We start from the raw sequence: 24,561 nt of genomic DNA, 5'->3' as shown, positions 1-24,561 counted from the left end.
CGAACCAGACAAATATACGTGCCCTCAAGCAGCTGAAAGCACTCCACATGACCAATGTAAAGGGTTTTTAATTTATCGTACTCAGCATGAATGTTTCCTACCAGTGTTTTAACTCAATTATGAGACAAAAGATTTTCAAAATCCTGAGCCTATGACACTGAGCTCCTACCTGTGGGATAAAGCACTTGGCAGTCTGCCTCGTTCCGTGGTTACATCCAGAGATTCTAGTTTAGTTAAAGAGTCCCCACGGTAGCGCTTGATGCTTTGCACTAATTCGCCAGGTAGTTACCGACTGCTCTACGAACAAATTAGGGGCTCTGTCCCGGGAAGTTCACTGCCACAAGGGGCCTCTGACACTTCTCTCCTCAGGTAAACCACCCCGATCTAGGTGGAGGCACCTGTGCTTGCAATGAGTGGCTTCCTCCCACTACAGTGTAAGCGCCAAGCCGGGAGGCCGACAGCGCACGTTCGTGGCGGATAACCGCCAGGGCTTGGAGTGGCTCCAGCGCCCCACCGCCGCCGGCGCCCCCGAAGGCAGGAACGTGCTCCCTCCTCACCCGCAACCCCCCAAGGACCGGCCGCGGTTGAACCCCCTGATCCCCGGCCCCGCCCGGCCGGCGCTCGGGACACCGCCTTCGCGATGCTCGCTGCCGCCGCCGCGTCCCGAGAGGAAAAGGGCGAGAGTAATCTCAAGTACCGCCGGGCCAAGGGCCAATACCCGGCCCGCGTCCTCCGCGCAATCCCGGTCACCGAGCTCTCACCTCTGACGCGATTCCTACGTGAGAGCCGGGGACGCGGAGTCACCGCCCGCGCACGTCGCCCCAGCCAATCCGGGGCTCGCGCCGGGCCGCCCCAGCCACCGCGTACAGGCCCGCACTCGCCCGCCGACCCCGACACCGGCGTCCCAGCCACTGGCTTCTGATTGGCTGAGGCCGGCTGTGGGCGGGACCGGGAAAAGCCGGGCCGACTGCTGATGTGCGAGGTGGGGCAGAAGCCGGTTGGAGCCTGCGACGTTGTGCCGTTGTCTGTAAGTGATGCATGCCGGGCTTTTGGGAGCGGAGGATGCCGGGCCTTGGGATGGGAAGAAGTGAGACCGCGCTGGGCCCGGCTGAGAGCACCTTGGGAGGGTTGGGGGTCGCAGGGCTGGGAGTGGGGGCGATGCCTGGGCTGAAAGGGACGAAGTCTGGTTGGCGGGGCTCAGGCCCCACCTCGCGGTGCAGGGGAGGCGGGTGAGGGCGTACGGAGCCTATGAGGGGGATGCAGCAAAGGCTTGAGGAGCGAAGCCTCGCGGATGGAGCTGGGGAGGGACGGGGCTGGGGCCGACTTCGGGGAACTCGTAGAGCGGGGTGGGTGAGGAGGGATTGAGAGGGCGGGCGCTCTGGCCATGGAGTCCTGACAAGGTCACAAGAAGAGAGAGGGGAGGAAAGTTGAAGGGTGGGGAGGAAAGTTGAAGGGTTGAGAGGAGGGCGTAAAACCAAACGACCTTCCTGCCATCGGCTTCATCTTCTCCCCGGGCCGCTATTCCCTTCCACCTTTGGCGACCCTCTTCGGCCCTAGGGAGGTAAAAAGGACTCGGGCATGTATCAAGCATCTCTGACGTAATTTACATTTCTCCCTAAAAAGTAAACCTGCCAGATTAGAAATTACAAAACAGCACGGGATTAGTATTGGGAGCAGCCGAAATGATTCGGCAGGTTTATTCGCCTCTTTTATTATACCGGTGCGGGAAGCAGTAATTTCCCTCTTCGGGGTAATCCCTATGGAAGGAATCTATGCTTTCGGAAGTACCCAGACCGGTTTGGATGAAAAGTTAGGATGGATTGAAGCGGTACCAGGCCCCAGCATGACAATCGTATTTGAGTTCTGTATACCAGGGGTTCTCTTCCTTCCCTATGCACCAGAATCTCTTGAAGGGGTCTTCTTAAGATACAGATTCCTTGGGCCCTGCCCCAGACCATCTGAATCAGAATCTTCCGGGGTGGGGCCTTTGCAGCCATTTTAAATAGGTTGACAGGTAACGGATGCAAAATCAAAATTTGAAACCATTGTTGTTAGATAGTAGTTCCAGTGACCAAAATGACGGGCTGTGAAGATCCTTAAATCTTTTACATCACGTGATGCTGGGCAGCTCCAGTTCCCTTATGCCTCTTCTAGGTTCCCATGCATTTGGAAAGGTCTTCAGTAGTATCTTACCAAGTTTACAGACTACTTCGTGTTTTCCAAACTGGCTTTGAGTATCTGATTATAGGTGCCTCTTTTTGTACCTGTTCAACTTTCCGACAGAGATCTGGGTCAGCTGCTGCGGGTGGATGAGAAAATGATAATAAAGGAAAATTCAGAAGTGGCGCTAGGGAAAAAAAAAATCTTCAAATCACACTTGAAATCGTTAGATGAATTAAGTCACTGGGAAAGAAGGTTCCATTTAATTTTAGGCATGACTGACATTTTTTACAATTCAAAGAAAGAGATGTGGGCTCCTGTTAAGGAGTGGATTTTAAATGTTTTTCAGATTAAATACATACCAGCATTATAAGACAGATGATTTGGCAATATATTGTCAATCAAAAGAAACCACAACTGTGTATCAGGAGAGCTGGGTTCTAATCCTACCCTGCCAGAGATGTATTCCTGTTGTTGAGCAGTTCATTTAACCCTTCATAACCTTTTTTTTTTGCTTCTGTAAAATAAGCCTATTGGCATGGATTAATAATCTGGGTTTTTACTCTCAAGTTATATGATTTGTACTTACTGACCCTGCTATTTTAAAAGTTAACCATTTTTTATTTAGGTGGCTATAAATCATGAATACTTGGGAAACTTCTAGGTGGTCATTAGGAAGAGAATTATCAAAATCTTTTACTCAGGGAGTGTTACAGATATATATTATGCTAGATATATAATTTGAACCATAGAATAACAAATAACTTTGTGATACGTTGGACTTTTAATATTCCCCTTTATCCTGAAATGTGCACACAAGGTGTTCTGGATCAGAGACAGATTATCATTAGTCACTTGAGACTTAATGACCACATGGTTCCCTCACGCCCTGATTCTTTCCCCAGGGACTGCTTTCTGAAAGCCAGATCTAATGTCCTGTCCGAACAAACTGCTGAAAGGTGATCCTCCTCCCTCCTGAAAGGAAGGAGAAGAGAACTTTTGCTCCATTGACCTGTTGGACAGTTAAAGTTATCCAGATGTGAGAGATTAAAGGAAAAACTACCAACTTTCTTGCTTTTAAAGACAATTCCCAAATGACTTCTTAGTTGAGGAATAATTAAAGCAGAGGAAGAAAACATGCTTTTATATATGTAAAAGAAGGTGCTAGTTTTTAAAAGTGGATTGTTGTATATAATGGTTTTGTCTCTTGTGGTTGCAAGGATCCTAGACCTACTCAGGTTATCATGTGTTCTTTCATAGATACAATATAAGAATGAAAAGAAAAATAAGCACTTATGTACATACAGCTTGACATTTTTATTACTGACTCTACAAATGTGTATAATTGTTAGTTTTCACTAAATATTCCTAATTACCTGAGAATAATTTTAATTGTTGAAAATATTACTTTAAAATTTATTCAACAAACATTTTGTGGTATACTTTATGTAATAAGCATCATGCCAGGCTATGGTATAGACACAAGCAGGACAGGTGTAACCTCCTGACTTCAAGGATTCTAGTGAGAAAAACAGTTAAACTTGCATTTATAAGAAAGAGTTATTATAGAGAAGGCATCAGGTCCTATGGGACTGCGTAACCAAAGCACTTACCATAAACTTGGAGAGTCAGAGAAGACTTTCCAGAGGAGGTCAGTTAAGGCAAGAAACCAAAAAACGGGAGGACTTAGCCCAGAAAGAGTATCTGAAGGAAATGAAAAGGGAAGAAACGTTTTAGGCAGAGGAATCAGCTTGTGCAAAGGCTTGGAGGTTTAGAGAGCATCTATAAGAAGTTTAATGTGATTAGAATGTGGGGTTGGGTGAGGGAGGTTGAAGGAGGATTTGTGATAAAACAGAAAAGTCTTTGAAACTTTTGCCTTTGGGAAGTTTAGATTGGTTATGAAGGAAACTAATAAACATACTGGCCTAAAATAAATACAGTATTTAATCTTACCATCTAGTACATTTATATAGTATCTTCTTGTTGCTGGTTGTTTTTTTTTTTTTTTTTTGCCACACAGCGTGGAGGATCTTAGTTCCCTGACGGGGGACTGAACTCATGCCCCCTGCAGTGGAAGTGTAGAGACTTAACCACTGGACCGCCAGGGAAGTCACCATTTATGTAGTATCTTGAAAGCCAATCTCAAATATTTCTCTGAAACTTCCCAAACTTTGTTATCCAAAAGACATCACACTCCAAATTCTCATTGTCTCTGCTGGCAAAGTGATCACACTCTGGCATGTCTATTTTAAAGAATCTAATTTGTGAAACATTATTTCAGTGTTTTCATTCTATCTCTTCAAATATATAGTGAGCATCCTGAACCTTGAGCTTGTTGAACCTTGTATATAATAAAAGCTCAGAGAAAGGGTTTATTCAATTAGCAGGTAATGGAGCACAATAAAGAAGAGAAAGTCTAGTTCTAATTTCTTCTATCTAGCTGTGTGATACTGTACAACTCATCTGGATTAAGGTTTTCTTCTCTGTCAGATGACAGAATTGGACTCTTCCCAATGAGGATGGGGGCTTGGAGGGACAATTTCACTTTTCAAACTAAGCACTAAGCCTCCCCTCTAGAGTTGGATTTTCTTTGAGGACCTTGACCACTACTAAACCCCTTGAATAGCAAAGTGTTGAATGAGAGCTGTTATTACTGAAGGGAGTATGATGCACACGAAAAACCCAGAAGCTAAGGTAAGACCATATGGGTAATGGCAGTTAACTTTTGAGTTTACTGTAATTGACGTCAATCAGAGACTTGTGCACTTACATACTATGTTTGACTCCCTTTTTTATCTACGCGTAAAGTTTATAGTCTGTTCAGCTCAGTCAGAAGGAAATATGTACATAGTTACCGTGACTAAGGTGAAATTGAATTTGTTATTACTTTATTGTGATGAAATGCCTACTAGCGTCCTGTGTAAGAAAATTGACCAAAAAGGGAGAATGGAGCCTTGGTCCCTTTGTGATAGAAATGAATCTTTTTTTCTGCCCTGTAATTCATATAATCAGGCTAGTATCTTGCCTTTTTTGGTACCACTTAAAGGAATAATCTTATAAAAGAAGTATGCTTTTAACTGCAGAACCTCATGGAAATTCTGTTTCAGGAAGATTCTTCAATCACTATGTCAAGTGACACAGATGTTTCTCTTTCTTCATATGATGAAGGTCAGGGATCTAAACTTATCCGAAAAGCTAGAGAGGCACCATTTGTCCCCATTGGTAAGTTTGACTTTGATGGTCTAATAAGCTATTGTAAGCTTTAACACAGTAGAAGTGTGGTAAACTTGTTTGGTTCATCAAGAATTTCCTGAAAGCATTTATTTTTGAATATATTTTCAGATCTTGAAATATGCTTAGATTGGTATGATGTAGCTCTCATTATAAAAATTCTTCTCTGTGTATTCAGACTTCTTGTTTTAGTGACTTATTTCAGTGAATGTGTTGGGACCTCAAGACTACCATCAGTCTCAATGATTTGCTGGAAGGACTCACTAAGAGTTGTTATACTGACAGTTGTGGTTTATTACAGTCTCTACTATATTAACTGATTGCCTTTGGGGATGGAAGTGAGACAGAGAAGAGTTCCCCTGGCACTCTTAAAGGAATTTATTTACTGGCTTCACAAGCCCACATTTTAAAGATGATCTTAACTTTCTGGATCTGCTACTGTTTGCTTCCAATTGTGGATTTTTAGTTCTGAGGGGGGAAAAATTAAAAATTCAATTTGTATGTTAGCTGGTTAATGGTCTCCTAAAGCATCCTTATAAAAAAAAAATAGAACGTTGATTGATGATAAAATCATCTTGATTCCCTGCCCCCATGCATCTGACATACTTGTGACTGTCTGTTTTACAGGATTGGCAGGTTTTGCAGCAGTCGTTGCATATGGATTATATAAATTGAAGAGCAGGGGCAATACTAAAATGTCTCTTCACCTGATCCACATGCGTGTGGCAGCCCAAGGCTTTGTTGTGGGAGCAATGACTCTTGGTAGGTTCCTACAGGGCATTTCAAATTTGTGGTTCCCCGTTAATGGATTTCTTTGTATATAAAACAAGGTAGATGCTTTTAGCTGACTTTGAAGCAGTTTGCAAATATCACTTATATTCATTTTCACATAAAAACTGAATAAAAATAGTTCAAGTAGTGACATAGTTTTACTGTCTATGATATAATCTTACTAAGGTTTTAAAGAAAGAAAGAAAAGATAGTGCTGCCCATCACTGAGTTTATAATTTCGTTGAAGAGTCTAGATATGTAAATAGGGTTGGTAATAAGATCCATCGTCTGGGAGAGACATGATTGCTGTTTTATTGAGTTTTTGAAGGTGGAAAAGATATTACATGCTTTTATAGACTTTATAATTAATTGACTTTATCTGGTATTTTATAGCAAGAGTAACTCCTTTTAAAGTTGCCAGATAAATATTGATATTTTAACAGTCTGAGCTAGTCATACTGGCCTTGAGATACTTGGGAAATTGTGTAAAAAGAATTTTAGAAATTTGAATTGTTTAAGAAAGCAAGAATGTAAGCAGCCTAGTGCCTTGTTCCCCTTGTAAATATTGTATGCTAGCAAGGGTGCTACTTTTAGCTACTTTATGAACTGTTTTTAATTTTCTAATACTGAAGAAAATATTTAAATGCTTAACTAGCATTCTTTTTCTTTAGGTATGGGCTATTCCATGTATCAAGAATTCTGGGCAAAACCTAAACCTTAGAAGAGGAGATGCTGTCTTGGTCTTGGTGGTGCTTGCTTTAGTTAGACATCTCATATTGAGGTTATATGTTTATGTTGAAAATAAATTCTGTGGGTCGGACAATAACATGGTAATTTGAATATTGGCTTCCTTTCTTGCAGGCTTGATTTGCCTAGCAACTAGTTCACTAGCTAGGTCATTTAGGGGAGTCAGATTAGCACAAAAACATGTCACTTTTAAATGCACTTGATAGTGGTACAATGTCCACCTTCTTAAACTCTTCTGATAAAATTAGTTTTAAAGAGGACAACATGCCAAACCTGAAAATGCTCCCAGTTGCTGCAGAATATCATATGCTTTTGATGTAATGTAGGAATCCTATTTACCCCAGTTAATTTAACTCTTTCTGACTGCCTTGTGGACTGAGTACTGTTTTTAAGGTCTGGTTAGCTCTTGAAGAACCCTTTCAGAACAGTGCACAGAATACAACATTATAAACCTCCCAGCAACTATGTGTGTGTTTTGGTAACAGCTGCTTTGAAGTAGTATCTGTTTCAGAATCATGGTTGTAAACATGAGAATAACTTAACTGTAGATCCCCGTTTAGCTGTTTTGTAATTGCAGAATTATAGTTTGCTGCTGTTATATTAGAATAATTTTTAAATGGCATTTTGAAATAGAAGTGTGTATTTTAAGTGCTAATGCAAAGGTAAATGAAAAATACTTTTTAAATGTGTGCAGTCTATTTATTTTCTCTGAAAGAATCATAAATGTTAAATTAAATAAATTGCCTATAATGGAAGTGATTTATGAGCAAGCTGGTTTGGTCAGACATTATACAAACTTTGGTATACTCTACAGAATGCTTTGTTGTACTTGTGAAATTCTCTTGTCTAACCTGAATTTACATTCCATGGTGATAACGTGGTAAATATAGTGTTATTAAAGTAAGTGAACACATCAAATGTTTTGTATTTATTTCAATTTGGAAACAACTATCATTCTTCAAAGTAGCACAAGTAGTTCCAAGAAAAGAGGGAGAACATTTTATGCCTTTTGTAGGAGCCATAGTTAAAGAGTATTTAACAAACAGGAATAATAGCTAACGTTTATTGAGCATTTACTGTGTGCCACACACTGCTCTAAGCACTTTTCATGTATAATGTCATTTAAGTTTCCTAACAACCCTAAGAAGTAGGAGCTATGATCCTCCTTTCAGGGAGGAGGAGACTGAGGCATGAATAGTTTTAAGTAATTAACCCAAGGTCACATAAGCTAGAGAAGGTTGTAGGTTTGGGACTAGAACCTGGGCAGTCAAGCAGTAGATGCCAACAGAGACTTGAAATGTTGGTCTTTGTGAAGTTAATGCTGGGTGGCAGCGGTTATCATAAATTAGTACTGTTAGACAAGAGGGTACGGCATGGTCTTGGCTCACCGCTCCACTGACTATATAACCTGGACCAATCAAGGTTTTCTCAGTTTTCTGCTAGTTAGAAATGAGAGATTGGACTACATAATTTCTATAGTCCTATCTAGTTTATAGATCATTACATGGGTCTATGGGAAATGTGCTTTAAAAATATAAGCTATTACTAGGAACTCTTCTCAGCCTCCAGTAGGCATTATAGGAGTTGCTTGTAGGCAGTCCTAACAATTATTTGATGAAGGATAAGCCTCCTATAGAAGAACAAATTTGTGAACAAGTTTCAAAAACTCTTTCTGATGGATGAGTACATTATTGATTTTGTTAAATAAATACTAAGTTGAGAGAAATTGATCTAGACAAATGCCAGAGGACAGAAGAACAGGAGCAAAATGTTGAGACTGTAGTGAGCATATTAAGTGATCAGGAGACAATAAGTAAGGGTGCTTGCCTGAAGAAGACAGTGGTAAATTAGGGTGGATGAATAGGCTGGCATCAGATTATGGAAGTTATTAAAAGTGGCTCAAGTGGATGTAACACTACTTTTTATTGAGTCAGACCTGGGTTCATGGTTTTGCCATTTAGGAGCCAAGTAGCCATGGTTTCCTCATCTGTAAAGTGAGGACGATGTCAGTGGCCTAGGGTTGCTGGGAAGATAAAATGCAATGGTGAACATAAAAGGGCTTAGCATAGCACCTGATGCATTAGTAATCTCTGAATGGTTGCTGTTAACCACTGTTACTGTTAGGCTTGGGAATGTGGCATCACAGAAGGTGTGTGAGCCCTCCTCTCACAACTTACAGTCTAGCAGAGAAGGCTGGCATTAGATCAGTGATTTCGAAAAGCATGATAAATACTAGGTACAGGATGCGGCAGACTGGGGGACCTAACCCAGGGCTGGAGTCAGAGAAGGTATCCCCAAGGAAGTGATGTTCTAACTTAAGATGATTTTTCATCTTAAGTTAAAACATCATCTTAAGACACTGATGAAAGAAATTAAAGATGATACAAACAGATGGAGAGATATACCATGTTCTTGGATTGGAAGAATCAACACTGTGAAAATGACTATACCACCCAAAGCAATCCACAGATTCAGTGCAATGGCTATCAAATTACCAATGGCATTTTTTACAGAACTAGAACAAAAAAATCTTAAAATCTGTATGGAGACACAAAAGACCCCGAATAGCCAAAGCGGTCTTGAGGGAAAAAAACGGAGCTGGAGGAATCAGACTCCCTGACTTCAGACTATACTACAAAGCTACAGTAATCAAGACAATATGGTACTGGCACAAAAACAGATATATAGATCAGTGGAACAGGATAGAAAGCCCAGAGGGAAACCCACGCACCTATGGTCAACTAATCTATGACAAAGGAGGCAAGGATATACAATGGAGAAAAGACAGCCTCTTTAATAAGTGGTGCTGGGAAAACTGGACAGCTACATGTAAAAGAATGAAATTAGAACACTCCCTAACACCATACACAAAAATAAACTCAAAATGGATTAGAGACCTAAATGTAAGACCGGACACTATAAAACTCTTAGAGGAAAACATAGGAAGAACACTCTTTGACATAAATCACAGCAAGATCTTTTTTGATCCACCTCCTAGAGTAATGGAAATAAAAACAAAAATAAACAAATGGGACCTAATGAAACTTAAAAGCTTTTGCAAAGCAAAGAAAACCATAAACAAGATGAAAAGACAACCCTCAGAATGGGAGAAAATATTTGCAAACGAATCAACGGACAAAGGATTAATCTCCAAAATATATAAACAGCTCATGCAGCTCAATATTAAAAAAACAAACAACCCAATCCAAAAATGGGCAGAAGACCTAAATAGACATTTCTCCAAAGAAGACATACCGATGGCCAAGAAGCCCATGAAAAGCTGCTCAACATCACTAATTATTAGAGAAATGCAAATCAAAACTACAATGAGGTATCCCCTCACACCAGTTAGAATGGGCATCATCAGACAAACAACAAATGCTGGAGAGGGTGTGGAGAAAAGGGAACCCTCTTGCACTGTTGGTGGGAATGTAAATTGATACAGCCACTATGGAGAACAGTATGGAGGTTCCTTAAAAAACTAAAAATAGAATTACCACATGACCCAGCAATCCCACTACTGGGCATATACCCTGAGAAAACCATAATTCAAAAAGACACATGCACCCCAATGTTCACTGCAGCACTATTCACAATAGCCAGGACATGGAAGCAACCTAAATGCCCGTCGACAGACGAATGGATAAAGAAGATGTGGTACATATATACAATGGAATATTACTCAGCCATAAAAAGGAATGAAATTGGGTCATCTGTAGAGATGTGGATGGATCTAGAGGCTGTCATACAGAGTGAAGTAAGTCAGAAAGAGAAAAACAAATATCGTATATTAACGCATATATGTGGAACCTAGAAAAATGGTACAGATGAACCGGTTTGCAGAGGAGAAATTGAGACACAGATGTAGAGAACAAACGTATGGACACCAAGGGGGGAAAGCAGCGGGGGTGGTGGTGGGATGAATTGGGAGATTGGGATTGACATATATACACTAATATGTATAAAATGGATAACTAATAAGAACCTGCTGTATAAAAAAATAAATAAAATAAAATTCAAAACTTCAAAAAAAAAAAAAGAATAAGTGGGTTTTTGTATTTTTATATTCAGGATCCTGCTATTCCCGGAAAAAAGTTATCAGCCTATTTCTAGTTAACGAGCAATAGTGACATCCGGTGGTGACAGCTGGAATTTGACTCCACACATAAATCCCCAAAGTACCCTCTGCTTCTGTACCACGGAGTCAGAACTTTGGAGTAGAGGACTGGTCATGCAGACCACGCCTCTTGCCTCACCGATGAGGAAACACTGCTCAGAGTTTCAGGAACTTGAAATTTAGGCTCTACCCCCATTAAATTTACAGCCCATCAAAACAAAGGCCAGAACAAAGCTGAATGAACATAAAGTATTTTAAAGTTCTCATGTGTCAAATAGTGGAACTGCCAATTATTTATATACTTAATCCTGTTTGAAAGCTCTTCAAATTGAACGGGAAATTGGAGAAAGGAAACCAAACATGCACCAACCGTGACTTGATTACCACTTTCTTAGTGAATGATTTACCTGCTATAAGTTCATGTAACAGCCACTACTACTCATGCATCCTGGCTTTATTCTTAGATAAAGAGAGCCTACTTTCCCCTTAGTCACTGAAATGGAGCAAAATAATTTGTTTTTAGCAAGACGAAAGTTAGGAAATTTTCTCCTAAATTCAGCAGTGATAAATAGTTCCAGAGTGGAGGCCAGCATCCAGTTGGTCCCCTCAGAGGAACCCAGGAACAGGTCCCCTCTGTAGTATCCTGAGCTTCTTATAACATTGGTTTTAGGTCTTATTCCTGTCCCCAGTGTAACTCTGAAGTGTCACAGAGTGACTAAAAGTTTACAACATGAGGTAGAAATGCCATCATCATACCTTTCGGCTAGAGCCCTATGACCTAAACTCAGCTTATCTGCAGCTATACTTACCGTCTTCCCCACTGGTGCTCCTTCTGAGATCACCCGTTCCTGTCAGGGATCTCCATCTCACACATGTCACACCCTGGGCTCAAACTCAGAAGTGTCTTTCCTTCCTCCTGTTCATTTATCACTATAAAGCCAGTCACCAAGCTCTGCCATTTTTCATAAGCAGAGTCCTTCATCACTCAGATTTGCTCTTTTACTTGTTGCCTAGGCCCTTCACCTCCTGTCCTGCCACCTAGCTCCAGCAGAGCCACTGATGCAAAGGCCCTGTGCTCACCACTGCCCCTGACACCTCTGCTTGGACTCTAGTCCTTTCCTGAATGTTCCCTCTTCCTGACAATTCAGTGCACTCCTTAAAGACCCAACCCAATTCTACTTTTGGTGAACTCTGAACTCTCCCAGGCCATGGTGAACTTTACCTTTTTACAAATCTTGCTATATTTGAGTTTAAAACACAATGCGTGTTCCACTATGGTAACACTTTGTATAGTGCTTTGCTGTATATAAAGTGCTTTAATACTCTTTTAAGTCCCTCACAAAAAATTAAGTATGTATTATCCTGACTTTTTCAATGTGGAAAGCTGTAATTTACTCAAGTCCACACAACTGAAAAGTGACAGAGCTGGGACCCAAATCCAGAACTTGAGACCCCTGGTCTCATGGAAAGACCGCATGATGGAACAGAAGGCAGGTACATAAAATCATGCCTGTCCAAGAAATACTTGTTCTCCCTTCCCTTCATTTCCACCTTCCACTGCACACACATGCACACGTACTCCCCACTTAGGTCCCAAATCCAATACTTTTTTCCAATATACTGTAGCTGCTTTATCCTCAGGTTTTTTCATATATAAAAATCCTCAGTCAGTATTTGTTTTGGTCTTTATATAAGAAGGAAGCTGAGTGGATGCAACTAGAGATTATCATACTAAGTAAAGTCAGAAAGAGAAAGACAAATACCATACGATATCACTTATGTGGAATCTAAAATATGACACAAATGAACCTATGAAACAGAAACAGACTCACAGACATAGAGAACAGACTGGTGGTTGCCAAGGAGAAGGGGGTTGAGGGAGGGATGGAGTGGGAGGTTGGGGTCAGCAGATGTAAACCTTTGTATACAGAATGGATAAACAACAAGGTCCTACTGTATAGCACAGAGAACTATATGCAATATCCTATGATAAACCATAATGGAAAAGAATATTTTAAAAAGGAATGTATATATGTATAAATGAATCATTTTGCTGTACAGCAGTAATTAACAGAACATTGTAAATCAACTATACTTCAACTAAAAAAAAAAAAAAAGGAAGCTGCGGAGATTCCCACATAACCATGGTCTTACTGTGGAGGCAGTAAATTAAAACTAGTAAGTACACAAGGCATTGGAGACCTAATCACCAGGAGAGAAACCAGTTATCACTGAGACAAGGTGACTTTCATCCAAGTGTTTTGAAAGACCATGATGTGAGCCAAAAGTGAAACTGAGAAATTTGGGGGGAAAATAGAAAATATATTACCAATCCATTATGCTTGGAGGAGAGCCACGGTAGATCTCAGCCATCAGAGAGGTCCCTTGGAACTAAGGACTAATGAATCTTGGCAGAACATTGAGTCTTCTAATAAAGTCAACCATATGATGAATGAGATCACCATATATACAAACACGTCTTAGACAAAATTGCTCCATGGATAAAATAGGACTTGACTATAGCCAAAATGGTGTTAAGTTAAAAGGCAGAGTGTGTGGGGAGCAGGGGAGTCTGAGAGGCTGGCGGCCAAAAAAGAAAGCCCAAATCCATGGGGAGATGAAGAGGCAGAACTGGCAGTGCATATCCAGCACCTTTTAGCGAGAGGGAACTTGAACCTGGAGACAACAGACAATTTTTATCTATGGGTGCTTCTGACTGTGAAGTAGAATGTTTAACAAGGCTTAACCCTGGGTCAAAAATATTTCAATGCAGTTTGCTTCTGTTTGCTCTGAATCGCTCACAATATCTTTCTGATGACTCTTTTGGCTTCATGGGTGTCTGATTCTGGGAAAGGAGGAGCTCTGGATATGGGTCACAATCCCCTAGTGTAAACTAGTGCCTTAGTGTTCTTGTTTACATGTTAATCACTTAATACCATGGCTGGCATAAGTCTGGTCCGAAGAGACACTCCCGGTTTAATGACCAAATTAGATTTTGGACCTGCAAAGCTGAGGTCCATTAAGAGGAGAGCCCTGAAATGGGGAGAGCCAAATGGGCCTTGGTTTTAAGCTGCAGCAAAGCTTACTTCCATTTTGAGGCAAAACAGCTAAGTCTGTATAATGCATGACAGCTGAAGAGCATTTCAGTTTACAAAGCACTTTCGTGACCTATTTGTTATCACGGGAATAAATTTACTATTGCTATTTTAAGAAGAAAGTTGGGATTTGTGACTTGACTAATGTCAGAGAGTTAAAGCCTAGGTATTCTTACTTCTGACAGACTTTAGTCAATTCAATTTTGCTTCTCATAGTAAGAGTAGAATCACTAACTGCTTATGTTATATTTACTTATTTGTGGGAGAGAGAATATTATTTCAGTGAAGGGAAATCTATTTGGTGATCTTATCATCTTAAAAAAGATAAAGGTCCCAGTTTAAAGTTGGAGCTACATTAAACTGTGGGAAGGACGTAATTTAGCGATTAGAAAAAAGAGCAGTTAGACCCAAACAAATATGCTCAACTGATTAAAAAAAAATTTTTACTATAAAATATACATAGCGATTTACTATTTTAAGCATTTTTAAGTGTACAGTTCAGTGGCACTAAGTATATTTAAAATGCTATGCAGCGTCCGCCCTTGGGGCCCCGTGCTTATCTGAGCCGTGTGGATGACAGGCTCTTGGTGCTCCAGCCAGGCGTCAGGGCTGTGCCTCTGAGGTGGGAGAGCCAACTTCAGGACACTGGTCCACAAAAGACCTCCCAGCTCCACGTAATATCAAACGGTGAAAATCTCCCAGAGATCTCCATCTCAACACCAAGACCCAGCTCCACTCAACGACCAGCAAGCTACAGTGCTGGACACCCTATGCCAAACAACTAGCAAGACAGGAACACAACCCCACCCATTAGCAGAGAGACTGCCTAAAATCATAATAAGGCCATAGACACCCCAAAACACACCACCAGACGTGGTCCTGCCCACCAGAAAGACAAGATCCAGCCTCATCCACCAGAACACAGGCACTAGTCCCCTCCACCAGGACGCCTACACAACCCACTGAACCAACCTTAGTCACTGGGGGCAGACACCAAAAACAACGGGAACTACGAACCTGCAGCCTGCGAAAAGGAGACCCCAAACACAGTAAGTTAAGCAAAATGAGAAGACAAAGACACTGCAGATGAAGGAGCAAGATAAAAACCCACCAGACCTAACAAATGAAGAGGAAATAGGCAGTCTACCTGAAAAAGAATTCAGAATAATGATAGTAAAGATGATCCAAAATCTTGGAAATAGAATGGAGAAAATACAAGAAACGTTTAACAAGGACCTAGAAGAACTAAAGAGCAAACAAACAATCATGAACAACCCAATAAATGAAATTTAAAATTCTCTAGAAGGGATCAATAGCAGAATAACTGAGGCAGAAGAACGGATAAGTGACCTGGAAGATAAAATAGTGGAAATAACTACTGCAGAGCAGAATAAAGAAAAAAGAATGAAAAGAATTGAGGACAGTCTCAGAGACCTCTGGGACAATAGTAAACGCACCAACATTCGAATTATAGGGGTCCCAGAAGAAGAAGAGAAAAAGAAAGGGACTGAGAAAATATTTGAAGAGATTATAGTTGAAAACTTCCCTAATATGGGTAAGGAAATAGTTAATCAAGTCCAGGAAGCACAGAGAGTCCCATACAGGATAAATTCAAAGAGAAACACGTCAAGACACATATTAATCAAACTATCAAAAATTAAATACAAAGAAAAAATATTAAAAGCAGCAAGGGAAAAACAACAAATAACATACAAGGGAATGCCCATAAGGTTAACAGCTGATCTTTCAGCAGAAACTCTGCAAGCCAGAAGGGAGTGGCAGGACATATTTAAAGTGATGAAAGGGAAAAACCTACAACCAATATTACTCTATCCAGAAAGGATCTCGTTCAGATTTGATGGAGAAATTGAAACCTTTGCAGACAAGCAAAAGCTAAGAGAATTCAGCACAACCAAACCAGCTTTACAACAAACGCTAAAGGAACTTCTCTAGGCAGGAAACACAAGAGAAGGAAATGACCTACAATAACAAACCCAAAACAATTAAGAAAATGGTAATAGGAACATACATATCGATAATTACCTTAAAAGTAAATGGATTAAATGCTCCAACCAAAAGACATAGACTGGCTGAATGGATAAAAAAACAAGACCCGTATATATGCTGTCTACAAGAGACCCACTTCAAACCTAGGGACACATACAGACTGAAAGTGAGGGGATGGAAAAAGATATTCCATGCAAATGGAAATCAAAAGAAAGCTGGAGTAGCAATCTCATATCAGACAAAATAGACTTTAAAACAAAGACTATTACAGGAGACAAAGAAGGACACTACATAATGATCAAGGGATCAATCCAAGAAGATATAACAATTGTAAATATTTATGCACCCAACATAGGAGCACCTCAATATGTAAGGCAAATACTAACAGCCATAAAAGGGGAAATCGACAGTAACACAATCATAGTAGGGGACTTTAACACCCCACTTTCACCAATGGACAGATCATCCACAATGAAAATAAATAAGGAAACACAAGCTTTAAATGATACATTAAACAAGATGGACTTAATTGATATTTATAGGACATTCCATCCAAAAACAACAGAATACACTTTCTTCTCAAGTGCTCAAGGAACATTCTCCAGGATAGATCATATCTTGGGTCACAAGGCAAGCCTTGGTAAATTTAAGAAAATTGAAATCGTATCAAGTATCTTTTCTGACCACAACGCTATGAAACTAGATATCAGTTACAGGAAAAAATCTGTAAAAAACACAAACACATGGAGGCTAAACAATACACTACTTAATAACCAAGAGATCACTGAAGAAATCAAAGAGGAAATAAAAAAATACCTAGAAACAAATGACAATGAAAACACGACCCAAAACCTATGGGATGCAGCAAAAGCAGTTCTAAGACGGAAGTTTATAGCAGTACAATCCTACCTTAAGAAACAAGAAACATCTCAAATAAACAACCTAACCTTACACCTAAAGCAATTAGAGAAAGAAGAACAAAAAAACCCCAAAGTTAGCAGAAGGAAAGAAATCATAAAGATAAGATCAGAAATAAATGAAAAAGAAATGAAGGAAACGATAGCAGAGATCAATAAAACTAAAAGCTGGTTCTTTGAGAAGATAAACAAAATTGATAAACCATTAGCCAGACTCAGCAAGAAAAAAAGGGAGAAGACTCAAGTCAATAGAATTAGAAATGAAAAAGGGGAAGTAACAACTGACACTGCAGAAATACAAAGGATCATGAGAGATTACTACAAGCAACTATATGCCAATAAAATGGACAACCTGGAAGAAATGGACAAATTCTTAAAAATGCACAACCTTCCGAGACTGAACCAGGAAGAAATAGAAAATATGAACAGACCAATCACAAGCACTGGAATTGAAACTGTGATTTAAAATCTTCCAACAAACAAAAGCCCAGGACCAGAGGGCGTCACAGGCGAATTCTATCAAACATTGAGAGAAGAGCTAACACCTATCCTTCTCAAACTCTTCCAAAATATAGCAGAGGGAGGAACACTTCCAAACTCATTCACCCTGATACCAAAACCAGACAAAGATGTCACAAAAAAAGAAAACTACAGACCAATATCACTGATGAACATAGATGCAAAACTCCTCAACAAAATACCAGCAAACAGAATCCAACAGCACATTAAAAGGATCATACACCATGATCAAGTGGGGTTTATCCCAGGAATGCAAGGATTCTTCAATATATGCAAATCAATCAATGTGATACACCATATTAACAAACTAAAGGATAAAAACCATATGATCATCTCAATAGATGCAGAGAAAGCTTTCAACAAAATTCAACACCCATTTATGATAAAACCCTCCAGAAGGTAGGCATAGAGGGAACTTACCTCAACATAATAAAGGCCATATATGACAAACCCACAGCCAACATCGTCCTCAATGGTGAAAAACTGAAACCATTTCCAGTAAGATCAGGAAGAAGACAAGGTTGCCCACTCTCACCACTATTATTCAACATAGTTTTGGAAGTTTTAGCCACAGCAATCAGAGAAGAAAAAGAAATAAAAGGAATCCAAATCGGAAAAGAAGAAGTAAAGCGCTCACTGTTTGCAGGTGACATGATACTATACATAGAGAATCCTAAAGATGCTACCAGAAAACTACCAGAGCTAATCAATGAATTTGGTAAAGTAGCAGGATACAAAATTAATGCACAGAAATCTCTTGCATTCCTATACACTAATGATGAAAAATCTGAAAGTGAAATTAAGAAAACACTCCCGTTTACCATTGCAACAAAAAGAATAAAATACCTAGGAATAAACCTACCTAAGGAGACAAAAGACCCGTATGCAGAAAATTATAAGACACTGATGAAAGAAATTAAAGATGATACAAATAGATGGAGAGATATACCATGTTCTTGGATTGGAAGAACCAACACTGTGAAAATGACTATACTACCCAAAGCAATCTACAGATTCAATGCAATCCCTATCAAACTACCACTGGGATTTTTCACAGAACTAGAACAAAGAATTTCACAATTTGTATGGAAACACAAAAGACCCCGAATAGCCAAAGCAATCTTGAGAAAGAAAAACGGAGCTGGAGGAATCAGGCTCCCAGACTTCAGACTATACTACAAAGCTACAGTAATCAAGACAGTATGGTACTGGCACAAAAACAGAAACATAGATCAGTGGAACAGTATAGAAAGCCCAGAGATAAACCCACGCACATATGGTCACCTTATCTTTTTTTTTTTTAATTTATTTATTATTTATTTATTTTTATTTTTAGCTGCGTTGGGTCTTCGTTGCTGCGCACGGGCTTTTCTCTAGTCGTGGCGAGCAGGAGCTTTTCTTGTTGCGGAGCACGGGCTCTAGGCACGCGGGCTTAGCAGTTGTGGCTCACGGGCTCCAGAACGCAGGCTCAGCAGTTGTGGCGCACAGGCTTAGTTGCTCCGCGGCATGTGGGATCTTCCCGGACCAGGGCTCGAACCCATGTCCCCTGCATTGGCAGGCGGATTCTTAACCACTGCACCACCAGGGAAGTCCTGGTCACCTTATCTTTGATAAAGGAGGCAAGAATATACAATAGAGAAAAGACAGCCTCTTCAATAAGTGGTGCTGGGAAAACTGGACAGCTACATGTAAAAGAATGAAATTAGAACACTCCCTAACACTATACACAAAAATAAACTCAAAATGGATTAAAGACCTAAATGTAAGACCAGACACTATCAAACTCTTAGAGGAAAACATAGACAGAACACTGTATGACATAAATCACAGCAAGATCCTTTTTGACCCACCTCCTAGAGAAATGGAAATAAAAACAAAAATAAACAAATGGGACCTAATGAAACTTAAAAGCATTTGCACAGCAAAGGAAACCATAAACAAGATGAAAAGACAACCCTCAGAATGGGAGAAAATATTTGCAAATGAAGCAACTGACAAAGGATTAATCTCCAAAATTTACAAGCAGCTCATGCAGCTCAATATCAAAAAAACAAACAACCCAATCCAAAAATGGGCAGAAGACCTAAACAGACATTTCTCCAAAGAAGATATACAGATTAACCACAGACACATGAAAGAATGCTCAACATCATTAATCATTAGAGAAATGCAAATCAAACTACAGTGCGATATCATCTCACACCAGTCAGAATGGCCATCATCAAAAAATCTACAAACAATAAATGCTGGAGAGGGTGTGGAGAAAAGGGAACCCTCCTACACTGTTGGTGGGAATGTAAACTGATACAGCCACTATGGAGGTTCCTTAAAAACTAAAAATAGAACTACCATACGACCCAGCAATCCCACTACTGGGCATATACCCTGAGAAAACCATAATTCAAAAAGAGTCATGTACCACAGTGTTCATTGCAGCTCTATTTACAATAGCCAGGACATGGAAGCAACCTAAGTGTCCATCGACAGATGAATGGCTAAAGAAGATGTGGCACATATATACAATGGAATATTACTCAGCCATAAAAAGAAACGAAATTGAGTTATTTGTAGTGATGTTGATGGACTTAGAGTCTGTCATACAGAGTGAAATAAGTCAGAAAAAGAAAAACAAATACCGTATGCTAACACATATATACGGAATCTAAAAAAAGGAAAAAAAAAAAAAAAGGTCATGAAGAACCTAGGGGAAGAAGATGGGAATAAAGACACAGACTTACTAGAGAATGGACTTGAGGACACGGGGAGGGGGAAGGGTAAGCTGGGACGAAGTGAGAGAGTGGCATGGACATATATACAGTACCAAATGTAAAATACATAGCTAGTGGGAAGCAGTCGCGTAGCACAGGGAGATCAGCTAGGTGCTTTGTGACCAGCTAGAAGGGTGGGATAGGGAGGGTGGGAGGGATGGAGACATAAAAGGGAAGAGATATGGGGATATATGTATATGTATAACTGATTCACTTTGTTATAAAGCAGAAACTAACACACCATTGTAAAGAAATTATACTCCAATAAAAACATTAAAAAAAAATGCTATGCAACCATTACCATCATCTGCCTCCAGAACCTTTTCATCATTCCAAACAGAAATTTCAGAGTCTTTAATAATAACTCCCCATTTCCCTCTTCCCCTGTTCCCTGGCAATCTCTATTCTAGGAACCTAATATAAGTGGAATCATACAATAGTTGTCCTTTTGTGTCTGGCTTATTTCACTTAGCATAATGTTTTCAAGGTTCATCCATGTTGTAGCATGTATTGGTACTTCATTCCTTTTATGGCTGAATAATATTCCATTTAATGGATAATACCACATTTTGTTTATCCATTCATCTACAGATGGACATTTGGATTGTTTCCACCTTTTGGCTATTGTGAATAGTGCTACTATGGACATTGGTGTACAAGTATCTGTTTGCTTTCATATTTTGGGCATATACGCAGAAGTGAATTTCTGGATCGTACTCTATGTTTAAATTTTTGAGGAACTGCCAAACTTTTCTACAGCGGCTGCACCATTTTACACTCTCACCAGCAATGCATAAGGGTTCCAATTTTTCCACATCTTGGACAACACTTTTTATTTTCCATTTTTTTAATAACAGCCATCCTAATGGGTATGGAGTGGTATCCCACTGTAGCTTTGATTTGCATTTCCTTGATGGCTAGTAATGTTGAGCATCTTTACATGTGCTTATTAGCTATATGTATATCTTCTTTGGAGGAATCTCTTCAAGTCCTTTGCCCATTTTTGAATTGGGTTGTTTTTTGTTGCTGTTTCTGAATTTACACAACTGATTTTTGACAAAGGTTCAAAAGTAATTCAGTTGAGGAAGGATACCTTTCAATAAATACTGCTGAAGCAATTGGACAGCCATAGGTCAAAAAAAAAAAAAAGAATCTCAATCTAAACCTCACATCTTACATAAAAATTATGCCAAAATAAATCATGAACATAAAACTTTAATGCTTTTAGAATATCACAGGGGGAAGTTTTGGGATTGAGGGCTAGGCAAGGAGTTCTTACACTTGACACCGAAAGAAAGAAATTGGTAAATTGGACCTAGTCAAAATTTAAAATTTTTGTTCTGTGAAAACCCATGTGAAGAGAAAAGGCAAGCTACAGAACGGAAGAAAATATTTGCAAACTACAATCCAACAAACGATTAATATCTAGAATGTATAAAGAATTCTCAAAAGTCAACAGTTAGAAATTGGGCAAAAGACATAAACAGACACTGCACCAAAGAGCATATACAGATTGCAAATAAGCACCTGAAAAAAATATTCAATATCATTATCCATCACGCACATTATAACCACAATTAGAAGTCATTACACACCTATTAGAATGGCTAAAATAAAAAATAGTGACAACATCAAACACTGGCAAAGATACGGAGAAAGTGGATCACTCATACACTGCTGGTAGAAATGTAAAATCATACAGCCACTCTACAAAATAGGTTGACGGTTTCTTACAAAACTAAACATGTTATTATCATACAACTGGACTCCTGGGCATCTATCCCAGAAAAATGAGAAGTTAAGTTCCCACAAAAACCTATACATGAATGTTTATATCAGCTTTATCTGTAATAGCCCCAAACTAGAAACAGCCCTGATATTCTTTGACCGGCAAATGGTTAAACAATTTGTGGTACATCCATACCATAGAAAACTACTCAGCAATAAAAAGGAACAAACTGACACATACAACAACTTGGATGAAGCTCTGGAAAATTATTCTGAGTAAAAAAGTCAGTCCCCAAAGGTTACGTATTATATGATTCCATTTATATAACATTTCTGAAATGACAAAATTTTAGAAATGGAGGACAGATTGGTGGTCACAAGGGATTAGGGCCTTTGGGGGTGGGGAGGGAGGGAAGCGGGTGTGGCTATAAAAGCCCAAGAAGAAGAATCCTTGTGGTGATTTAAGTGTTCAATATCTGAGGATGGTGGTGAATACGCAAGCCTAAGCATGATAAAACTGTATAGAACTAAACACACCCAAATGAATACAAGTAAAATTACCAACGTCAATATTCTGGTTGTGATATTGCATTAGAGTTCTGCAAAATGTGATCTGGTGCCCCACCTTCATGCATGTCTGTGGGTGAATGCTTTATGAGGAAAAGAAGAAAGAAAAACAACCGTGAGGTATCTGAAGACTTTCTAATTATAAAGACCTGGATATAGTAGTGACTTAAATTGGTAAGTGTCTTTTAAAAAAAACCAAACATACAAGTGTTTTCCACTTTGAAAATAAACCATGTTCACTATATTCTAAATCCTCTAAAGTGCAAAAATAAAAACACAGCACTGCAATTCTAGCACACGAATACAACCATTTTTAACTTTAATATTTCTATGCATTCTTCCGCAGTCTTGTTTCTGTTCCTAGGGGTTTTTAATTTTGTTTTTTGTTTGTTTTGGCTGCGCCATGCAGGGCATGCGGGATCTTAGTTCCACGACTAGGGATCGAACCCGTGCCCTGCAGTGGACGCGCGGAGCCTTAACCATTGGACCGCCAGGTAATTCCCTCCGTTCTTAGTTTTTAAAAATACAACTTCATTTACTTAGCAATTACTATTTCGTGTCCTGCCTTTTTCACTCACCGTCACAAAATAACCTTTTCCCGCGCCACTGTTCCACATTTTCCAAAGACATTCTGAATGGCTACGTTAAATTTCATGGTGGGATCATTCACCTTAATTCCCCCCAGCAGGACTGCGGGATGCGCATCTCTGCGCAGAACGTTTGGCCCACAAAACTTTTAAAATATGTTCCAGAAGCGGACCACTGGGCCAACTTTAAAGTCTCATACACAAGACGCCCTCATCCGTCAGCCCACCTCGCCTATGTACTTACAGCCTCAACCCGGACCATCTGCGCCTCTGTCCCTTTCCGAACTCCCGGCGCCCTCTTGGTTGCCGTAGACTCGTGAGTACGTCACGCAGCGGCGTGGCTGGTTTCCCTGGTGACGGTTGCCGGGGCAGCGCAATAAGGCGTCTAGAAGAGGTGCCCGAGCTGCTGCAGCCAAAGAAGGCAGCAGCGGCGTGACCACTGTAAGTGCAGGGAAAAGTACAGAAGGGCTCGGGCTGGAGCTGGGGGAGCCGGCAGCCACCGGGGCCCTAGCCGGAGCCAGGGCTGCATACCTGTGTAAAGATTTATTGAGTTGTACACTCAGGACTTACGCACTTTACTATGTGTAAATTATAATTCAACCTAAAATTATACCTTAGTTAAAAACAGTAATGATGTCTGAGCCCCATTCCTAGGAATTAAGATTTTAAATGGTCCAGGGATGTGCCCCAGCATTGCTATACTTTAGGGACTCCTAGGAGATTCTAATGGTCAGCCAGAGTTGAGAGCCACTGTTTTTAGGGACAGGAAGGAGTCAACTGTTGAATCTGAGTGATGGGGAGAGTATTCTGATGCCATTCGAGGTCTGGTGGCACATTCAGGCATGGGAGGGTGTGTAGAGAGCTGACGCTTAGCTTGGCTCAGCTTTGGCTTTCAGGGGACCTGAAGTGAGGGTGGGTCTTCCAAGCTTCCTCATGGACACATGCAAAGATAAGCAGCCAACTCCAGGCCTGGGTGTTGTGGACAGGGCTGACTATGTGCTGAGCACTCTTGGGAAAGGAGCAGTTTGTGGAATTTGCTTAGGCTCAGGTTTCTTTTCCTACTCCAAGGGCAAGATGGCAGAGGATGAAGGCTCACAGGACACCTTGAGGCTCCAGTTCAGGGCCATGCAGGAGATGCAGCACAGAAGGTTACAGAAGCAGATGGAGAAACGGAAGGAAAAAGAACTTAGCCTCCAAAGCAGAGTTGATGACCAAAAAGAGCCCCTGGAGATCTCTGATGGCCTCAGCGTCCTCCAAGCCGGGGAGCAGAACTCAAAAACCAGCTTTGAGCAGAGGTAAATGCAAGTTTGGACTCTCCGAGGAGCACTGCAGGGAGGTAGGGAAGGT

At 40.3% G+C, this 24,561-nt stretch overlaps 3 protein-coding genes across 16 annotated transcripts in view; 2 read left to right on the top strand and 1 right to left on the bottom strand.

Moving 5' to 3' along the window:
* The window catches only part of ACKR2 (atypical chemokine receptor 2), a 73,844-nt gene that overhangs the window by 47,494 nt on the left and 1,789 nt on the right, over positions 1-24,561 (bottom strand). For 3 of the 11 annotated variants that reach the window (XM_082348684.1, XM_082348685.1, XM_082348683.1), the window contains exon 1: positions 762-885. The gene's annotated coding sequence lies outside the window, so the exon portion shown is untranslated. Of the gene's footprint in view, positions 1-761; positions 893-1,661; positions 3,865-8,845; positions 19,170-23,458; positions 23,654-24,474; positions 24,541-24,561 lie in introns of those variants that run through there. The other 8 variants (XM_082348677.1, XM_082348679.1, XR_014232898.1 and 5 more) reach the window with 7 other exon arrangements.
* HIGD1A (HIG1 hypoxia inducible domain family member 1A) lies at positions 897-7,827 on the top strand. Of its 2 annotated transcripts, none has more exons than XM_082348808.1 (4): positions 897-1,027; positions 5,268-5,382; positions 6,019-6,153; positions 6,834-7,827. In XM_082348808.1, the coding sequence occupies exons 1-4, from the start codon at positions 974-976 to the stop codon at positions 6,881-6,883; spliced, it is 354 nt and encodes a 117-aa protein (XP_082204934.1). In that variant the 5' UTR covers positions 897-973; the 3' UTR covers positions 6,884-7,827. The 2 variants fall into 2 exon arrangements, with proteins under 2 accessions (XP_082204934.1, XP_082204933.1); XM_082348807.1 differs by lacking the exon at positions 897-1,027 and adding an exon at positions 4,755-4,854.
* The window catches only part of CCDC13 (coiled-coil domain containing 13), a 31,137-nt gene continuing 30,109 nt past the window's right edge, over positions 23,534-24,561 (top strand). For 2 of the 3 annotated variants that reach the window (XM_082348484.1, XM_082348486.1), the window contains exon 1: positions 23,744-24,509. In XM_082348484.1, the coding sequence (XP_082204610.1) occupies positions 24,148-24,509 (362 nt within the window). In that variant the 5' untranslated portion in view covers positions 23,744-24,147. Of the gene's footprint in view, positions 23,656-23,743; positions 24,510-24,561 lie in introns of those variants that run through there. The other variant, XM_082348485.1, reaches the window with a different exon arrangement.

The sequence above is a fragment of the Balaenoptera borealis genome, assembly GCF_965194805.1.
Source record: "Balaenoptera borealis genome assembly, chromosome: 12".
Lineage (NCBI taxonomy): Eukaryota > Metazoa > Chordata > Mammalia > Artiodactyla > Balaenopteridae > Balaenoptera > Balaenoptera borealis.
This window is presented reverse-complemented; position numbering and strand designations above follow the sequence as displayed.